The sequence below is a fragment of the Pinus tabuliformis genome, chromosome 1_2, assembly GCF_031772625.1.
Source record: "Pinus tabuliformis cultivar Carrire ecotype Pingquan chromosome 1_2, CPIR1, whole genome shotgun sequence".
NCBI classification, from domain to species: domain Eukaryota; kingdom Viridiplantae; phylum Streptophyta; class Pinopsida; order Pinales; family Pinaceae; genus Pinus; species Pinus tabuliformis.
The window spans coordinates 843,176,611-843,190,019 of NC_142298.1; the positions used below are offsets into that span (position 1 = coordinate 843,176,611).

The following is a 13,409-nucleotide window of genomic DNA, read 5'->3' on the forward strand; positions in this document are numbered from 1 at the left end:
AGTTTAACATCCAATTTTACTTTCAATTTTGCATCCATGGTTACATCCGCATTTGACTTCTTATATAGAGTATATTTTTCTTTGCATATATGACCCCCTTTATAGATTCATAGTGAAATATATGATAGTTTCTAAATATCATTAAAGCAGATATCACAATTCAAAATCATTTGTAAAGAAATTTAAGAGAAATTGACAACATCCATCCAAAAAAATAACAATGTGTCATTAACAATTTTCAAAACATGTATAAAATAGCAACATAATACTACTAAAATCAGTATTATTTTTAATCAAAACAAGTAAAATTCAAATATGATTAACAAATCAAAATATTTCATGAATATCGTTATTCTACGATAAATTAACAACATACATAAATCAAACTCATCGTATGATTACAAAATCAAAATGTCTCATTGATATAGGGTAAATTCACAACATCCATCTAAACATAGCAATGTCATTCTACACAATAATTTCTTCATAAAAAACAATGCATGTGCATGCCTAGCTACCACCACCAAGATCATCCTCATGATCATCTTGACCATCCTCATTACTCTGATCCACATCATCACCAACACCGCAACTATCATCATCATCTCCTCCTTCACCACCATCATCCTCATCCTCATCCTCATCATCTCCTGATATATGTTGAACATAATTTGGATCATCGTCTTGGCAATCATTACCTATAGCATTCTGACAAAAAAAATCAATATTACATGTTAGTATTAATTACATAACACAACGCATGTTTTTGTTATACAATGTTAACCATAAAATGAGGTAAGATATAATATCTAATAGTACTAAAAAATAAAATGAAAATATGGTTTAAAAGTATATTGGAAATCCAACTAAGATTACATACCATAGAGTCCATCCAAACAACAAATTCAACCCATCTCTTTCGCTGCAGCACCTCCTTTTCCAAATGATTTGGAGGTCTTCCATATTTTAGTTCCTATCAATCAGTAAAGAGGGAGAAATTAGATAACAATGACTTTCTTCTAGTACAAAATTTATTAAAAAAATATCACATGTTTAATATACTTACAAAGGTTGTTATCAGTGCTTTTAAACCTTTCTGGCCACTACGATGAGTGACTTTTGTCTTGGTTAACCTCGCCTTGGATGCCTTGTCCTTAAACATAAACCAAGTCAATTTATTTTTACACAAATACATGTCTAAGATACTTATAAGTATTAATACATTCTAAATAATGTTTAATGAAAAATTCAATACCTGAATGCTCTCATTGCCGGCTTTTCTTTGTGCATCCAACTTCTCATATGATTTTACAAGTTCTTTCCATACTTTAAAAGGTATGTCAATAGGTCTTTGTTCCAGTCTTTGATCTTGAGGCATTTTTTTAATTTTTCTTGTTTGGTTAAAAATTTTGGTTTAAAAAAACTGAACAAGTAATTCACATCAATGGCATGGGGACTCTATGGATATGTGTAAAAAAATGGCTATAAAGAAAACATCCAAAAAACATATGAGCTCTCCCTTTGATGGTCACTTGGGCATATGGCTGGAAAGGAACAACTCCATTTTCGAAAATCAAGGACAATCCTTTCTCAAAGTCCTTCCTAATATTTGCTCCAAATGTCTTAAAATGAAAAACAAAATTCAAACGTCATCCTTAAACATCTCCCTTAAATATAACATTGGCCATAAATTCTTCACTTTTATTGTTATCAGCTCTGGAATGATTTTTCTATATGCAATTATATAATGAAATATGTGTGCACTAATGAAAAAACATTGAGTTTCATTTTTCATAATCACAAACAATGAAAAAAGAATCACACGTAACTAGCATCATTTTGGAAATTTTATATTTATTAAAAATATTTAACATGTTTTCCTCCCATATCTCATAAAAAGGTGTGAAATTTTTTATATACTCTCCAATAAGCACTACAACAAAACCAGCGATTTGTAGGTTTTACACTAAGTTTTTCAACATCGAGCTTACTAGGGCTTGCACCACCGGGGTTATTAGTAAGAATCTCATGAGGTTTGCATAGCCATGATTATTAGAATCAAAATAGTAGGATTTGCACTAAAAAACAGTTCATAGAGCTTTCCTGCTGGGGAGAAAATCACAAGTTCAACTTCTGCAGTGCAGAGCACCGAGAGCTCGTAAGCTTTCTTCAGCAATCCACCTACATTTGGAAAATGTAGCCTGCCTGCTGGCGATGTTCTCAATCCTCTTCCTCTGCATCTTTCCCCTCACTATTCTTGTATGTCCTCTTTCGTTTTTTCACTCCAAACAAACCCTCTCAAATTGAGAAAGCAGAACAACTCACTCGATGAGAATCCGAATCCAATTATCGCTTCTAACAATAACCCAATACGATACTAGAAGTGATTACACAAAACCTCATTGACTCTTCATTTGTTTGGAAAAGAGCCAAGCATATACTTCTGACGAGGGTTTTCGTCTCAAGTCTGGCTCACAGGACGTCGCTTAGTCAATTGCGAGAAAAGTTTTCCACCTGCCTGTCACATACGGTTTGTCACACTATATATTAAAATAAGGTTGATCATACTAACAATAAGGTTGTATAGTTTAAAAGGAGGGCTCTCCTGATTGCATTTGGTTGGTTTATAGAAAAGATTGCTGGAATGTGTAATGTGAATGCTCTGCTAACTGTTTTTTAAGCATTTGGAAGTATTAAAACCCCCTAGGATAATTAATGTAAGACCTGTTAATTAATGTGTAAAGATGGCTATTGTCCTTGGGCTACCTTAGCTGTTCGTGTTTAGTGATCTGTGGTATTATGACTCCTCAAGTCACTATTAAACCATGAGAACCATGCCCAGGCAGACTAGTGTGACATTGTGGATGAGAACCAAAACTAGACTCCTATAACCTCCTTTTTCATCCTTTAAATTGCAGAATTAACTGACTGTTCTAGTAATCGTTCTTGAGCACCTGAAGATGTGCACCCTAAATAATAAGAATAATACCCTGTAACATATGAATAGTCCATCCTGTGCATGTAGGATATGCACATGAGGTCCAATAAAATCACTAACCAGAATACCAGGTGTTATTAAAGCCTCTACAAGTTGATATATATGAATGTTACAGTGTGCAGGAGTATGATTCAATTCCATACGAAAATACAAAACATCTGATAGGATTTCCTTATACCTCATAGGCAAACAACCATTGTCCCTTCTATAGATGAGCATAATAAGTGCTTGGTTCTCTACACTAAATAAAGACAAAGTATAGTACTTATTGCTGACAAAATAGGATTTAAATCGCGGTTCAATTGCTTGACATTCAGCTGGTCACAGAATTGTAGAGTGCATAATCATAAGTGATGTTGCGAGCCTCATTGCTCAAAGTCTAAGGGTCTTGCGAGCCATAATCACAGCCATGTATGGCATATCTTGTGATTATGGCATTTTATGAGGTCAATTCTTGTGAAGACATTTCAGTTTATAATAAATTTTGAACCTCAACAGAGTTTTGGCAAGACCTGGCTGAGCTAGGACATCAACAACACAGCTGATATGAATGACATAATCTAGCCTCAAGAGGGAGCCTCTTTTGTTTCATCACTCTAACAATCTATGAAGTGGTGGAAAGCATAACAACTTCCCCTTGAATATGACACCTAAACTGAGTACAAATCCTAAATGATGCAGCCCTTGGTGCATGTCTCTCAAAGTATCGATATTTCAAATGTTGAAAGCTCTTGTGCCCATTTGATATGCATTCGATTGCAGTTCCCCTGAAGAAAGAATCTTATAAAGGTGAGGCCATGGCCAATATGTTAGCCATATCCATTGGAGTTGCCATTGCTTGACAACTTTAGTGTGATCAGTCCCACCATGATTCACATGGGCTTCTACTCAACACTGGCTGTTGCTATTGTAAGAGTCTTCAAGCTCGTTGAACCCATAGTATTGATAAGTGTATTCTTTGGGTCTCTGGTTTTCAAATTCTGCCTATGTTTTCCTCTCAGTATCATTATTTCAAATGCTGAAAGCTCTAATTCCCATTGCTGTGTATTTGATTGTGGTTTCCCTGAAGAAAGAAGCTTATAATGGTGATCCCGAGGCCAATATGTTGGCCATATCCATTGGAGTTACTATTTCAGCTTATGGGGAGGCCAAGATGAATGCATGGGAGGTGATTCTCCAGTTAAGTGTAGTTGCATGTGAGACTACCCAATTGGTTCTGATACAAATTCCACGAACATCAAAAGGGATTAAGTTGAATCCCATCACATCTTTGTTGCTCCTTGTTGCCTTGTTTTTCTCAGCACCCCCTGGGCCTTAGTAGAATACCCATTTCTGATAATCAGGGTCTCTTCCTTTGATTTGGATTACATGACATTTCTGCTTGTGCCTTGGCTCTTAATCTTGCAGTGTTTCTTCTGATAGGAAAGACTTCAGCCTTGACTATGAATGTTGCTGGTCTTGTCAAGGACTGGCTGCTCATAACATAATCTTTGTCTGTAATAAATGAAAAGGTTACAGTCATAAACTTGAGTGGGTGTGGACTGGCTTTTCTGGCTATCTGTTACTATAATCATTTGAAACTTCAAGCTCTCAAGTCCAATGACAACCAACCAAAGTACCTCAGCAGTGCAGCTGATGCCAATGATGAAGGAGAAGGTTTGATAATGACGAGTGGGAGATTCTCAATCAGAGATTCAGAACCAGTAGAGAAAAATCAAACTCAAGCTTCAGGATTAGGTATTTAGATCATTAATATTGTCTTCTGCTAGAGATTACTGTTCTTGGATTGGCTCCTCTATGCCCAGATCTATTTGCAGGGAACAAGCCAGTCATTCACAGTGAAGAAGATAATGACAAGATTAGTGTATAATGATGGACAGGATGGTGCCATGGTGCCAACCTAAATCTCAAGTAAGGAGACATCTGTTCATCAATTTGTCAAGAAGCATGGCCTACAATTCAATTGCTCTAAGCCTATCACTTCTTCCACCTGTCAAATAAATTGTTTCCTGTTTGTTTAGTTGACTATGGTTCTAATAAATATACTATTGTTTGATGTAAAAAGACAAAACAAAACAAAAAATATGGAAAGTTGTGACCCCATTTTCTAACTACAAATTGAAATCGGATTACCATAGTGACCACCTCTGCTTATTGGAATCAAAAAGGGGGTGGGTTATGCACAATCCTCCGTATCATTTGCTATTACCAGAGATAATTAAAGCCACCCTAAACTCAAGTCTTAACTATGCTGATAGGGTGTTTGGGGAGGGGGATCCCTTACCAACCCACTATAATCTGCACAAAAGCATCCTAAGAACATATGCAAAATCAACCCTTCAATGAAATGATCCAAGAATATAGGTACTCAAACATTGATTTTATCAAAGAAAAATACAAGACAGAAAGAAAAGATCATAACAAGGATTAGAAGAGTCTAAGAACAGTGCTCACTGTCTACAAAGCCAAGACGAATGCAGAAGAGTTCTTCCTTCAGTTCCCCATCTGAGAAATCAGTTGCATGCTAGACCCAAGTTTTATCACTACCTGCGTGCTCCTGAAGTGACATTGGGGAATGAACTGCAAGGCAAAAAAAAAAAAAACAATATAATCCAGATAATAAGGATCAACACAAATTCTCGGCACAGAAAGCCTCTTAAAACTTGGACGTAAGATAAGCTATTACAATCTCAAGGGGGAAATTACACAAAAAAAAACAAACAAACAAATTTACATACTTAAATGGTTTGCACATATTTTCAATGTCTTGGATTGCCTCATGACCAGCCGAACCTTTGTAGTATCCTTGTGCTTAAGAAACTTTACTGTTCCTACACCACGCTCCTTCCATTGATTCCCATCCTTGTCAAACCTGTATAGCTTCGCCTTCCTACAGGGTCAAACATATAAAAAAGAATGGGAATATTAATAAACAATGAAACTGCATTAGGATCATTTTAAGAGCCCATGGCATCCATTAGAAGTAACGTCCGCAATATCCCACCATATCAAATGCATTCAAAGATAAATTACCAACGACCTATTAAAAACACAGGAGATATTCCTTAACATTACCGAAAAGGATCCCACAAAAAGCTCAATAATAACATCAAACATGTAAGAATACAAATCATCAACTATTTAATAACAAAAGAATGCTCATCCCATACATCCCCATAAAGTACAGAAATGATCAACAGCCTGTTCAAAACATCATAGAAAGTCAACGAAAACAGTTGACAGAAGACCAAAACAGACATATGCCTGAATCATACCACCTCACAACATAAAAAGACAAATCACCCTAATGCCAATAACCAAAAGACAGATTATCAAATAGGCCCAATTCAGTATTCAATGGCTAATCCAAAAACCAAAAAATACGAAACCCCGTATGCTTAACAATAACAAATGACCATCACACCCCCCACTAAACCAGAATAACAGAGAAACCATCATAGATTCTTCAAAGACATTGAAAAAAGGATGGCCTATAGTTCAACCAAATATAAAAAGACTCGTCAAAATACAAAACCCCCAATGATAACAAATAAACCATCAAATGCATCCCCGAAAAAATCTTCATCGGCAGCCTATCAACATAGGAAAACAATTATTACAGACCATAATGAGATCAAAAAATGCTGATCAAAATATCAATGGGACATCAAAACAACAAGAAACTCACAAAATACACAGAAAAGCAAAACCCTCAGCCAATAAGAGAACGCCTACCTGCATTGACACTTGTAACTTCCGCCGTCACAATGAAATCAGCGATCTCCTCGTAGTCCATGAAACCGGTAATTCAGTAATTTAATATAAAACATCTTCCTAAAGATCAAATAATCCATGGTGAGATTCTGCATGATTTTAGAAAGTGCTGGGAAAGAACTGACTAAACATTAACTTGAGATGCATCCGGACTTATCAATCTTTAATTAACCAAAATACAAATGCATAAGAAATATAAGAATATAAATGGAAGTTTGAAAACTTACCAAGTCAATGTTTGGATTCGTCACCAGTGAACCCTGCATCCAAACATGTATATTTATTATTATTATTACCAATTTTGAAAGGACCTCATAAAAGCAAGAGATGAACAAAATTTGATGAATGTTAAGACAATTGTTCATATTATAATATCAACCGTTTACCCGTTCCCAACTGATTTGCACAAGGAGGGGTTCTAGATGATTTTGGAAAAATGTTGCTCCTCATCTTCAAAAATAAATTTACCAACCTAAATGCCAAAACATTTATGCTGTGTGTTTCTATTTTGGAAATATTATGCATAATGCTTGGGCCCAAGAATAGGGTTCTAATGGCACATCTAAATGTCCCAACAATGATCAACCCTCTTACCACAATCCTTATTGCGAAAAAACTCAGGGTTGTGAGTCTGCTAAGCCAGTCAACTCCAGTGATTGGGGTGTAAATTCAAGTTTGACCCCTAAATTGAAGGTATCTAAGGAAGCGAAGACAAGATTTAACATGAATCAAGCTGCAGAACCTGAAGATGCGCATGGAGATTCTGTTTCTGTTCTGGATGAGGAACGGAAAATGGCTGAAATGGGCAAGGGAAATGGTTCACTTGCTCAAGTAGAATCACAAAGGGATTCAACAAATTCAAGTGATAATAATCAGACAATGGGTCTGCCTAAAATTTATCATGAAAATCATTCTAAAGCTACATTGTTAGAGGAAGCAACCAATAATAATGAATTCGGCACGCCCACTCAAAATGAGGTGGAAGTTGTACCTTTTGATTGTTCACATCCTGTAGTTCCTATCAGCATGTGAAAAGGGGATGATACAGGGGTTGGAACTTTGAGAAACTCTCATGCAAAGCCTAATGTTAACTCTGAAAACTGAGCTGTGAACCAATCAAGGAAGTCCCAGTTGGTGAACCACAAATTGGCGGGTCAAGGAAGAGAGTTTTAAGCAGACATGGTGTACATGATTGTGATAGGAATGTGCCTAATGGTGTTCAGCTGTCCTCACCAGATTTAACTGGTTCTTTGGAGAATAATTACGAGTATTGTGTTAAGTTCATTCGTTGGTTGGAACGGGACTGTCATATTCAGAAAGATTTCCATCAAAAATTCCTGACATGGTTCAGCTTGCGAGCAACATCTCAAGAGGGGTTTTTGTTGACACCATGTCAGATGATCTAGCTAGCTTGGTTGGACAATTGGATGATACTTTCTCAGAACGTATATACATATCTACAGCAAAGAGGGCACCAAATTAAAAAAGAAACATAAAATTACACATTCCATCATAAATAATTCTTGAAAAAAATTTCTTGAAATTGAAAAAAGAAAAAAAAACAGACAGGAAAACTATACCTAAACATGCCTCATTTTTCAATGTTACTAGAAACCTATTCGCACATTCCATTGCTACTAGACATTCAAGATTTCCTTGTAAGACTAAGAAAACTATTTCCTTATCATAAAATGTGTCCAAATGACGCAAAAAATGAAACATACACAGTCGTTAAGCAAATAGTAAATGTAATATTCAACCACTGATCTATGCACAGTAATGAACCAGAGTTCATGAGACAAAAATTAACAGGTATTGCACATAGCAACAGTTTCAAACACCCATTCTGTCCATGAGCAAGATATTCAGACAATGAAGTAACAGGTATTTCAGATAACAGTAGTTTCAAAAATCGATTATGCACATGAGCAAAATATCCAGAGGAACCTCTCACATGAGATAAGAATAATGCATACCCGAAAAATCAATTCAAAACACCCATTGATCGATACCAAAATAGTACTTCAGAAAATACTAAATCTAAAACCTTAAAAAAAAAAAAAAAAAAAAAACCTTTATAGGTATCTTGTCACGAAACAAGATTTTCCAGTTATTTAACAAGTGAAATGACTTACAACTTCTTTTGGTTGTAAATATAAATAATAAATATCTTATAATAATATAATAAGCTAAAGGCTATGTGGTTCAATAAGCTAAAGGCTACAGAGTGAGTGGCCTCGACATCCACTAAATCTATCAGAAACCAGAAACCACACAAGTTTACTTCTCTTATTTTCAGTTTATAAGATTAATAGTTTCTGTGTATGTTTATCTTTCAAAATTAATCTTTGTTGTTTTAATCCGAAGTATAGTGTGAGAGCAAGTATACTATGTTCTTTATCATCTCTTGATAAGGTCTCTGTGTTCATTTGAGTATCTTTCATTATTCAGAATCATAAATGCTACGTTATACATGTTTTGAAATTACTTGCACTTTGTTTTGGAAATGTTGATATCAATCTAAAAGAAAAAAAGAATTATTGCTAAGATTTCACTGGTGAATGGCAACAAATAAGCTTTTGGGAACATCTTGAGACCAGAAGCATGGATAAACCCAACAAGTTATTCCTATGACTACATAAATAAACATTTGGGAGCACGTTCAGACCAGAAATATGGAAAGCCAACTAGTTATTCATATGACTACACATGTATCTCTCACATGAGACAATGAAGTAACAGGTATTTCAGATAACAGTAGTTTCAAAAATAGATTATGCACATGACCAAAATATCCAGAGGAACCTCTCACATGAGATAAGAATAATGCATACCCGAAAAATCAATTCAAACACCCATTGATCAATACCAAAATAGTACTTTAGAAAATACTAAATCTAAACCTTAAAAAAAACCTTTATGGGTATCTTGTCACGAAACCAGATTTTCCAGTTATTTAACAAGTGAAATGACTTACAACTTCTTTTGGTTGTAAATATAAATAATAAATATCTTATAATAATATAATAAGCTAAAGGCTATGTGGTTCAATAAGCTAAAGGCTACAGAGTGAGTGGCCTCGACATCCACTAAATCTATCAGAAACCAGAAACCACACAAATTTACTTCTCTTATTTTCAGTTTATAAGATTAATAGTTTCTGTGTATGTTTATCTTTCAAAATTAATCTTTGTTGTTTTAATCCGAAGTATAGTGTGAGAGCAAGTATACTATGTTCTTTATCATCTCTTGATAGGGTCTCTGTGTTCATTTGAGTATCTTTCATTATTCAGAATCATAAATGCTACATTATACATGTTTTGAAATTACTTGCACTTTATTTTGGAAATGTTGATATCAATCTAAAAGAAAAAAAGAATTATTGCTAAGATTTCACTGGTGAATGGCAGCAAATAAGCTTTTGGGAACATCTTGAGACCGGAAGCATGGATAAACCCAACAAGTTATTCCTATGACTACATAAATAAACATTTGGGAGCACGTTCAGACCAGAAATATGGAAAGCCAACTAGTTATTCATATGACTACACATGTTAGGGACGTGAGGCTCACATTCCTCGGGCAGATGCTAAGCAGAAGGTTTCAGGTTGCTACATATGGTTATAGCAAGACATAATGAAAAACCCTAAGATGACAATATATTTATAAATTGTTTGATAACTAGCTAGTTGCAAAGTAGCATAGCACCAATTCCTCTAAGAAAAGTTTATATCCATTCAACATCATACCATATAAAAAGGAGGAGGCGGTGGTTGCATTATGCTCAGAAGAACAGAACACTGCAACAATTCCTCCAAGTAAAATCGCATACCCATTCAACAATATAAAATATAAAGGAGCCTCGAAATGCCAAAAAGAAGGGTTATTATAACCACTAGCTCATCCCGAGTCGTACTATGTAGTTTGATGTTGATATTTCTTTGTGGACTAAATAAATAAAGTAAAATCTCTAGTTTCAGAGATAGTAAGTCAAATTTCTTTCCAAGGAAACCTTTGAGGGATCCTTCCCCGTCAACTTTGAATATCTGTATGAGGATGGCTCAACTGCCACAGTAGTGGCTGACAAACCCGAGGGGATTGGCTGGATTTGAACCTGTAGCTTATAAATTCCCTGTCAACAACATGTCTTATCGGTTGCAAGATGATTCAACCAGTTGAGCTAATGCTCAGGGCTGACATAGTAGATCAAATTTATTGGTGACACCCCAATCTTCATTGGAAATTAATTATGATGCCTCTGTGCCATATATCTAGCATTGAAGTCAGCTGAATTTTGCTTATTCATCTCTTTGGTCTGGATTTGACTATGCACAGTTGTGTATGAGCTCACTGATTGGCTTGATCTATCAATTTCAAATGTATTGCAATTTTTCTTTTTTCCAAAGAATACTATGAGAGATTCCCCCATTCCTTGGAATATTTGGATGGAGGGCAGCTGATCTGCTAGCCACAATAGAGGCTGGTAACCCAGAGGGACTTGACTGGAATTGAACTTGTGACCCATAAATGTGGTATTTTTAAGCACAGTTGTGCAACTTAAATATCCACTATTTTTTGGGTTTTTCCTGCTAAAATTGGCATATACAATACATATAGTTGCATATTGGGGATTTCAGCAGCATTGATAAAAAATTCGCAAGAGTCCAGAAAACATGTTTTTCGAATTATTCTTGAAAAAATCCACGAGCATTAAAAAATAAAAAATATTGTTTTGGCATTTCCGGATTTATGTTGGATTTCAATGCTCTTGCTTTGAAACTTCCCTTAAGGTTAGGAAAGAGCTCATGATAGATTTGAATTCAACAATAATTCCCTCAATTTATTGCAACCAAATTCATTATTGAAGTACAATAAGGTAACCATGCAGTCAACAATTTATTCACATGAAACCAATTCCACAATACATAGAGAGCTTAGGACCAGTCCTCTCAATGTTTCGTTACAATCCAAAAACACAGTGATTTCTATCACAAATCCTACTGGGCTACTTAATTTGACCTTACCTGTATCCTTGGTACTTTGTACCTCCTACTGCTCCAGACTGCGTGAGATTATCTCAAGGTTGTTGTTGATACCAATCTGGGCTTCCATTGCTTCCAAACCCTCTCCACCATACCTCGCTACCAAGAGGAATTTAGCACACCTTCTTTGTTGTCACAGGATTAGGCCGCTATCGAACAGGGCCTTTGGAAATAGGTTGCAGCCTACCTCAATGCCCTAAAATCTGTCTGCTGCTACAGTTGGACTCCTGAAATCCTTGTTGCCACAAAGGGGTGATATGCTGCGGGTGATATGCTGCCCAAATTTATCTTCAAATCCCTGCGCTGTCCCACGTCAATGCCTGGAAAAGTGTTGTTGTCTCAGATGGTGGACATAAGATTCTTTCTTTGCCCCCAATCCCCAAATTTTGTCTTGTTTCAATGCAGTTGTGTAGCTTCCTTGTACTTTAGTGCTTCTAACTGAATCCAATGCTAAAATCAATGGGTTCAGACCCAATTTTGAACCAGTGAGGACTCTCAAACCAACAGGTTGTCCAATTTTACATGCCGCTACCAAACAAAGCCAACCACAGGCACCTCTGTGCTTCCCTGAAGAGATTTTGTTCTCTGTCACCAACATGGGTGTCTGTGTATTAATCCATTGATCGTTCTTCCAACAAATTGCCATTTAGGTCAATCTGTCAAGAGCCGAGTCCATTCATAGGTTGCAGAGAGACCCACCCTCGAGTTATAAACTAGCCATATTCTAAATACCTTTTTCCCGCCCACCATATTCAAAGATCACCAGTAGGCTTGCAGATAATCCAAGACTCATTTCAAGGCCAGTCACAGTGGCCAGTAGATTCAAGCAAGATGCTGAATCACACAAGTCCTCGCCACTCCATCGTAGAACAGTGTTTCAGAAAACCTACAAAAGAGGTAACAGTTATAATGAGAACCTTAATCTAACGGTGGTGAACATTTTAATCGTCTAACATCAAATCAAACGAATCATAGTAAAACCGTAATACAACATGGGAGTTTATTTCAAAGGGAACGCCTTACCGCGTAATAAATCCATGATAAGTTGTAGGGTAGTTGGTTTGTATGGGGTTTAGTTGTTACGAGGTCTTAAGTTCAAATGTCATGGGGAGGGGTTGAGAATGGAAGTCATTTTGGGGGCATCAAAACTATTCTAAGGGGCATCTTCCACTGAGCTTTACACAATCCTCAATGTTGAGGATGAAAATAATATGAATATGCCAAGCTCACTCTACAGCCTAGTATGGTTACAGCCATGTTTGTCCATCATTCCAAGGGGCATCTTCCACTGAGCTTTACACAATCCTCAATGTTGAGGATGAAAATAATATGAATATGCCAAGCTCACTCTACAGCCTAGTATGGTTACAGCCATGTTTGTCCATCATTCCAAGGGGCATCTTCCACTGAGCTTTACACAATCCTCAATGTTGAGGATGAAAATAATATGAATATGCCAAGCTCACTCTACAGCGTAGTATGGTTACAGCAATGTTTGTCCATCATCAAAGTTGAAATTTTGCTAGTGTCGGCCAAAATAATTATAAAAAAAAAAAAAATTTAAAAAAAAAAATACAAAACATTTAAATAATGTT

General features: G+C 36.0%; 1 protein-coding gene across 1 annotated transcript; it reads right to left on the reverse strand.

Moving 5' to 3' along the window:
• Positions 1-497: 497 nt before the first annotated feature.
• Positions 498-1,310, reverse strand: LOC149208578 (uncharacterized). The gene is made up of 3 exons (XM_089394097.1): positions 1,067-1,310; positions 881-973; positions 498-708 (listed from the first exon to the last, which is right to left on the reverse strand). The coding sequence occupies exons 1-3, from the start codon at positions 1,193-1,195 to the stop codon at positions 511-513; spliced, it is 420 nt and encodes a 139-aa protein (XP_089250223.1). The 5' UTR covers positions 1,196-1,310; the 3' UTR covers positions 498-510.
• Positions 1,311-13,409: the final 12,099 nt, after the last annotated feature.